Here is an 8,088-nt window from a genome sequence, read left to right as displayed (position 1 = left end):
AATACATATGATTGTTTTGCCATCCAGGGTTTGATGAGGGAAACAATAAAACAAATATAAAAATGTATATTGTTGCAGATATAGGAACATTCCATAGAGTAGATTATGTTCAATCTGGCAATATGATTACTGAGTTCAAATGGAAACGGAGCAAACATGACAAGAAACTCACCAATAGGGACATGAGGAGATTAGGTCAAGAACCAGAGCACTGAAAGATGTTACTGGGCCGGCAGTGAGGAAGTCGTCACTGGGCCGGCAGTGAGGAAGTCGTCACTGGGCCGGCAGTGAGGAAGTCGTCACTGGGCCGGCAGTGAGGAAGTCGTCACTGGGCCGGCAGTGAGGAAGTCGTCACTGGGCCGGCAGTGAGGAAGTCGTCACTGGGCCGGCAGTGAGGAAGTCGTCACTGGGCCGGCAGTGAGGAAGTCGTCACTGGGCCGGCAGTGAGGTAGTCGTCACTGGGCCGGCAGTGAGGTAGTCGTCACTGGGCCGGCAGTGAGGAAGTCGTCACTGGGCCGGCAGTGAAGAAGTCGTCACTGGGCCGGCAGTGAGGAAGTCGTCACTGGGCCGGCAGTGAGGAAGTCGTCACTGGGCCGGCAGTGAGGAAGTCGTCACTGGGCCGGCAGTGAGGAAGTCGTCACTGGGCCGGCAGTGAGGAAGTCGTCACTGGGCCGGCAGTGAGGAAGTCGTCACTGGGCCGGCAGTGAGGAAGTCGTCACTGGGCCGGCAGTGAGGAAGTCGTCACTGGGCCGGCAGTGAGGTAGTCGTCACTGGGCCGGCAGTGAGGAAGTCGTCACTGGGCCGGCAGTGAAGAAGTCGTCACTGGGCCGGCAGTGAGGAAGTCGTCACTGGGCCGGCAGTGAGGAAGTCGTCACTGGGCCGGCAGTGAGGAAGTCGTCACTGGGCCGGCAGTGAGGAAGTCGTCACTGGGCCGGCAGTGAGGAAGTCGTCACTGGGCCGGCAGTGAGGTAGTCGTCACTGGGCCGGCAGTGAGGTAGTCGTCACTGGGCCGGCAGTGAGGTAGTCGTCACTGGGCCGGCAGTGAGGTAGTCGCCCAGTGAGGTAGTCGTCACTGGGCCGGCAGTGAGGAAGCTGTCACTGGGCCGGCAGTGAGGAAGCTGTCACTGGGCCGGCAGTGAGGAAGCTGTCACTGGGCCGGCAGTGAGGAAGTTGTCACTGGGCCGGCAGTGAGGAAGTTGTCACTGGGCCGGCAGTGAGGAAGTTGTCACTGGGCCGGCAGTGAGGTAGTCGCCCAGTGAGGTAGTCGTCACTGGGCCGGCAGTGAGGAAGCTGTCACTGGGCCGGCAGTGAGGAAGCTGTCACTGGGCCGGCAGTGAGGAAGTTGTCACTGGGCCGGCAGTGAGGAAGTTGTCACTGGGCCGGCAGTGAGGTAGTCGCCCAGTGAGGTAGTCGTCACTGGGCCGGCAGTGAGGTAGTCGTCACTGGGCCGGCAGTGAGGAAGCTGTCACTGGGCCGGCAGTGAGGAAGCTGTCACTGGGCCGGCAGTGAGGAAGCTGTCACTGGGCCGGCAGTGAGGAAGTTGTCACTGGGCCGGCAGTGAGGAAGTTGTCACTGGGCCGGCAGTGAGGAAGCTGTCACTGGGCCGGCAGTGAGGAAGTTGTCACTGGGCCGGCAGTGAGGAAGCTGTTACTGGGCCGGCAGTGAGGAAGTTGTCACTGGGCCGGCAGTGAGGAAGTTGTCACTGGGCCGGCAGTGAGGAAGTTGTCACTGGGCCGGCAGTGAGGAAGCTGTTACTGGGCCGGCAGTGAGGAAGTTGTAAGGGTAGAACAAGGATACTGAAGACCACAGCTACACAGCCAGATCCTATCTACATTCTCCTCTGATAAATGTCCATCTGCCTTTTGTGGTGGGTGCAATTATTCAAAGGTTATGCTCTTGGTTACTACATTCTTCATATACAAAATTTCAAAGCGTAATTGCTATTATATATTGAGCGTTATTGAAGAAAAGTTCCAGGATATAAAAACACACATTCTTGACATCAGAAGCTTTATTTTCCAACATCTTCATGATAATGTAGTCCTGTCCTACCTAGAAGAAAAGGTTCCAACACAACTACAGTACATAATGAATATAAAGAACAGTTACTGATTGGGTCAGGGACAAGGAGAACACAATCTAGTTACCGATTGGGTCAGGGACAAGGAGACCACCCACAATCTAGTTACTGATTGGGTGAGGGACAAGGAGAACACAATCTAATGACTTAACAGTAAAAACAAACAGTTAAAACATGCATGGGTAGAAACAGGTATAGAACAACCCAATGACTCTTCACTATGGTCATGTCATACAGGGCAGCAATTAGGCTATTAGTCATGCTACATCCAAAATGGCACCCTATTCCCAATAAAATGCACTACTTTTCACCAGAGCCGTATGGGCCCTGGTCAAACGGAGTGTACTATATAACGAATAGGGTGCGGTTTAGAACGCAAACAGTCATGGTCTACTGCAGGTCAGCCTAATTATTTATATTATAATTTTTATTTTGCTATAAATTCTACATCCTAAACGTTTAGAAACATCTCATTCTTGATTCTACCACCTTTGAATTGATCGGATCTCTGAATGAGAGTGTAATTTCCCCTCTTAGTTTAATTGCAGGGTTAAAGTAAACCTGTAATTCCCTGTGTCCAGGGCAACATAATAAAACACAGGGAAAGACTTGTGAGGACAGCCACTAACTGAACATGTTGTTGATGATGGTAGGAGACAGACAGGCACAGCCAGAAGTGTGTGTGTGGTGGGTGTGTCTGAGTGTGGTTAAGGTGATTGGAGACTGGGATGCTTTTAAAACCAAAGGGCTCCCTTCTGGAGAGGCACACAGGTCTGCCTCTCAGTGTGGTTAATGAAGACGTCACAGAATGTCGGTTAGGCTACACTCCCCCCCCCACATTGACTGCAAGGCCAGCCGGGAATCCACACTGAATATGGCTCCACTTTCCAAATCCAAACTAAACATAGCTCCGATTTAAACAGTGAAACATATTTAGTATGGATTCCAGGCTAGTTGACATGTAGCAAACCAGTAAGGTCTATTCAGAGGAGTTGAACCACTGACAGTTGGAGTCTAGTCTTGAGGGTGATGTTTCACAGCTCAGTCTCTCTTGCAGATAATATTGTGTTTCATAGCTCTGGACCAACCAGGCGGCAGCGCTGTGTTCTAGTCAGACATGGATGGAGACCTCACGGAGCGTCCACTAGCAGGGCTGTTACTGAAGGACCAACCAGGAGACAGAGCTGTGTTCTAGTCAGACATGGATGGAGACCTCACGGAGCGTCCACTAGCAGGGCTGTTACTGAAGGACCAACCAGGAGACAGAGCTGTGTTCTAGTCAGACATGGATGGAGACCTCACGGAGCGTCCACTAGCAGGGCTGTTACTGAAGGACCAACCAGGAGACAGAGCTGTGTTCTAGTCAGACATGGATGGAGACCTCACGGAGCGTCCACTAGCAGGGCTGTTACTGAAGGACCAACCAGGAGACAGAGCTGTGTTCTAGTCAGACATGGATGGAGACCTCACGGAGCGTCCACTAGCAGGGCTGTTACTGAAGGACCAACCAGGAGACAGAGCTGTGTTCTAGTCAGACATGGATGGAGACCTCACGGAGCGTCCACTAGCAGGGCTGTTACTGAAGGACCAACCAGGAGACAGAGCTGTGTTCTAGTCAGACATGGATGGAGACCTCACGGAGCGTCCACTAGCAGGGCTGTTACTGAAGGACCAACCAGGAGACAGAGCTGTGTTCTAGTCAGACATGGATGGAGACCTCACGGAGCGTCCACTAGCAGGGCTGTTACTGAAGGACCAACCAGGAGACAGAGCTGTGTTCTAGTCAGACATGGATGGAGACCTCACGGAGCGTCCACTAGCAGGGCTGTTACTGAAGGACCAACCAGGAGACAGAGCTGTGTTCTAGTCAGACATGGATGGAGACCTCACGGAGCGTCCACTAGCAGGGCTGTTACTGAAGGACCAACCAGGAGACAGAGCTGTGTTCTAGTCAGACATGGATGGAGACCTCACGGAGCGTCCACTAGCAGGGCTGTTACTGAAGGACCAACCAGGAGACAGAGCTGTGTTCTAGTCAGACATGGATGGAGACCTCACGGAGCGTCCACTAGCAGGGCTGTTACTGAAGGACCAACCAGGAGACAGAGCTGTGTTCTAGTCAGACATGGATGGAGACCTCACGGAGCGTCCACTAGCAGGGCTGTTACTGAAGGACCAACCAGGAGACAGAGCTGTGTTCTAGTCAGACATGGATGGAGACCTCACGGAGCGTCCACTAGCAGGGCTGTTACTGAAGGACCAACCAGGAGACAGAGCTGTGTTCTAGTCAGACATGGATGGAGACCTCACGGAGCGTCCACTAGCAGGGCTGTTACTGAAGGACCAACCAGGAGACAGAGCTGTGTTCTAGTCAGACATGGATGGAGACCTCACGGAGCGTCCACTAGCAGGGCTGTTACTGAAGGACCAACCAGGAGACAGAGCTGTGTTCTAGTCAGACATGGATGGAGACCTCACGGAGCGTCCACTAGCAGGGCTGTTACTGAAGGACCAACCAGGAGACAGAGCTGTGTTCTAGTCAGACATGGATGGAGACCTCACGGAGCGTCCACTAGCAGGGCTGTTACTGAAGGACCAACCAGGAGACAGAGCTGTGTTCTAGTCAGACATGGATGGAGACCTCACGGAGCGTCCACTAGCAGGGCTGTTACTGAAGGACCAACCAGGAGACAGAGCTGTGTTCTAGTCAGACATGGATGGAGACCTCACGGAGCGTCCACTAGCAGGGCTGTTACTGAAGGACCAACCAGGAGACAGAGCTGTGTTCTAGTCAGACATGGATGGAGACCTCACGGAGCGTCCACTAGCAGGGCTGTTACTGAAGGACCAACCAGGAGACAGAGCTGTGTTCTAGTCAGACATGGATGGAGACCTCACGGAGCGTCCACTAGCAGGGCTGTTACTGAAGGACCAACCAGGAGACAGAGCTGTGTTCTAGTCAGACATGGATGGAGACCTCACGGAGCGTCCACTAGCAGGGCTGTTACTGAAGGACCAACCAGGAGACAGAGCTGTGTTCTAGTCAGACATGGATGGAGACCTCACGGAGCGTCCACTAGCAGGGCTGTTACTGAAGGACCAACCAGGAGACAGAGCTGTGTTCTAGTCAGACATGGATGGAGACCTCACGGAGCGTCCACTAGCAGGGCTGTTACTGAAGGACCAACCAGGAGACAGAGCTGTGTTCTAGTCAGACATGGATGGAGACCTCACGGAGCGTCCACTAGCAGGGCTGTTACTGAAGGCATGGGAGTCCCTCTCCTTGTCTTTACTCTCATGTTTGTGTTTGTGTTTATGTTTGTGCTTCTTCTTCTTCTTCTTCTTGTGCTCGTGGTGGTGGTGGTGATGGTGGTGGTCACCGCTGTGTTTGGAGGAAGAGGTGGACTCTTTGCTGAAGGAAGAAGGTAAGGGGGTGACAGGCAGGGAGAGGACGGCCTGGTCCACGGCTGGAGGTTCCTTACCTGACGAGGGGAGAGAGGAGACAGGAAGAGACAGATTTAATGTACTGAATACCAATCAGCTAGAAGTGCATCAAGTTCTTCAAAAGAAGGACTAGATTGTCAAAGCATGAATGAAGCCCAGTTGTGAAGCAGTATGATAAGTGCAGGATGTTTGACGGGGTGCTGACCTGGTGTGGATGGCCTCTCCAGGATGTTGAGGTGGTGGTGGATGAACGCCTGGCTGTCATGGGGACTCTCCATGTCAATCTCATCTTCCTCCATGGTGTTGAACTGAAACAACAACATCATCATCATCATCAGTCATAACCATCTGATCTGATCTTCCTCCATGGTGTTGAACTGAAACATCATCATCATCATCATCATCAGTCATAACCATCTGATCTGATCTTCCTCCATGGTGTTGAACTGAAACATCATCATCATCATCAGTCATAACCATCTGATCTGATCTTCCTCCATGGTGTTGAACTGAAACAACAACATCATCATCATCATCAGTCATAACCATCTGATCTGATCTTCCTCCATGGTGTTGAACTGAAACATCATCATCATCATCATCATCAGTCATAACCATCTGATCTGATCTTCCTCCATGGTGTTGAACTGAAACATCATCATCATCATCAGTCATAACCATCTGATCTGATCTTCCTCCACGGTGTTGAACTGAAACATCATCATCATCATCAGTCATAACCATCTGATCTGATCTTCCTCCATGGTGTTGAACTGAAACATCATCATCATCATCAGTCATAACCATCTGATCTGATCTTCCTCCATGGTGTTGAACTGAAACATCATCATCATCATCAGTCATAACCATCTGATCTGATCTTCCTCCACGGTGTTGAACTGAAACATCATCATCATCATCAGTCATAACCATCTGATCTGATCTTCCTCCATGGTGTTGAACTGAAACATCATCATCATCATCAGTCATAACCATCTGATCTGATCTTCCTCCACGGTGTTGAACTGAAACATCATCATCATCATCAGTCATAACCATCTGATCTGATCTTCCTCCATGGTGTTGAACTGAAACATCATCATCATCATCAGTCATAACCATCTGATCTGATCTTCCTCCATGGTGTTGAACTGAAACATCATCATCATCATCAGTCATAACCATCTGATCTGATCTTCCTCCACGGTGTTGAACTGAAACATCATCATCATCATCATCAGTCATAACCATCTGATCTGATCTTCCTCCATGGTGTTGAACTGAAACATCATCATCATCATCAGTCATAACCATCTGATCTGATCTTCCTCCATGGTGTTGAACTGAAACATCATCATCATCATCATCATCAGTCATAACCATCTGATCTGATCTTCCTCCACGGTGTTGAACTGAAACATCATCATCATCATCATCATCAGTCATAACCATCTGATCTGATCTTCCTCCACGGTGTTGAACTGAAACATCATCATCATCATCAGTCATAACCATCTGATCTGATCTTCCTCCATGGTGTTGAACTGAATCATCATCATCATCAGTCATAACCATCTGATCTGATCTTCCTCCATGGTGTTGAACTGAATCATCATCATCATCAGTCATAACCATCTGATCTGATCTTCCTCCACGGTGTTGAACTGAAACATCATCATCATCATCAGTCATAACCATCTGATCTGATCTTCCTCCATGGTGTTGAACTGAAACATCATCATCATCATCAGTCATAACCATCTGATCTGATCTTCCTCCATGGTGTTGAACTGAAACATCATCATCATCATCAGTCATAACCATCTGATCTGATCTTCCTCCACGGTGTTGAACTGAAACATCATCATCATCATCAGTCATAACCATCTGATCTGATCTTCCTCCATGGTGTTGAACTGAAACATCATCATCATCATCAGTCATAACCATCTGATCTGATCTTCCTCCATGGTGTTGAACTGAAACATCATCATCATCATCAGTCATAACCATCTGATCTGATCTTCCTCCACGGTGTTGAACTGAAACATCATCATCATCATCATCATCAGTCATAACCATCTGATCTGATCTTCCTCCACGGTGTTGAACTGAAACATCATCATCATCATCAGTCATAACCATCTGATCTGATCTTCCTCCATGGTGTTGAACTGAATCATCATCATCATCAGTCATAACCATCTGATCTGATCTTCCTCCATGGTGTTGAACTGAAACATCATCATCATCATCAGTCATAACCATCTGATCTGATCTTCCTCCATGGTGTTGAACTGAATCATCATCATCATCAGTCATAACCATCTGATCTGATCTTCCTCCATGGTGTTGAACTGAATCATCATCATCATCAGTCATAACCATCTGATCTGATCTTCCTCCATGGAGTTGAACTGAAACATCATCATCATCATCAGTCATAACCATCTGATCTGATCTTCCTCCATGGTGTTGAACTGAAACATCATCATCATCATCATCAGTCATAACCATCTGATCTGATCTTCCTCCATGGTGTTGAACTGAAACATCATCATCAT

The 8,088-nt window shown here is 49.4% G+C and overlaps 1 protein-coding gene across 2 annotated transcripts in view; it reads right to left on the bottom strand.

The window, feature by feature from the left end:
- Positions 1 to 1,993: 1,993 nt before the first annotated feature.
- Positions 1,994 to 8,088, bottom strand: part of LOC106598295 (transcription initiation factor TFIID subunit 2) — a 47,341-nt gene continuing 41,246 nt past the window's right edge. Inside the window, exons 26-27 of one of the 2 annotated variants that reach the window (XM_082975961.1) lie at positions 5,730 to 5,832; positions 1,994 to 5,562 (exon numbers count right to left, since the gene is read on the bottom strand). In XM_082975961.1, the coding sequence (XP_082832087.1) occupies positions 5,288 to 5,562; positions 5,730 to 5,832 (378 nt within the window). In that variant the 3' untranslated portion in view covers positions 1,994 to 5,287. The other variant, XM_082975962.1, reaches the window with a different exon arrangement.

Source organism: Salmo salar, chromosome 05, assembly GCF_965601325.2.
Source record: "Salmo salar chromosome 05, fSalSal1, whole genome shotgun sequence".
Taxonomy (NCBI): domain Eukaryota; kingdom Metazoa; phylum Chordata; class Actinopteri; order Salmoniformes; family Salmonidae; genus Salmo; species Salmo salar.
Note: the sequence above shows the minus strand (reverse complement) of the source record. Positions and strands in the feature narration are given on the sequence as shown.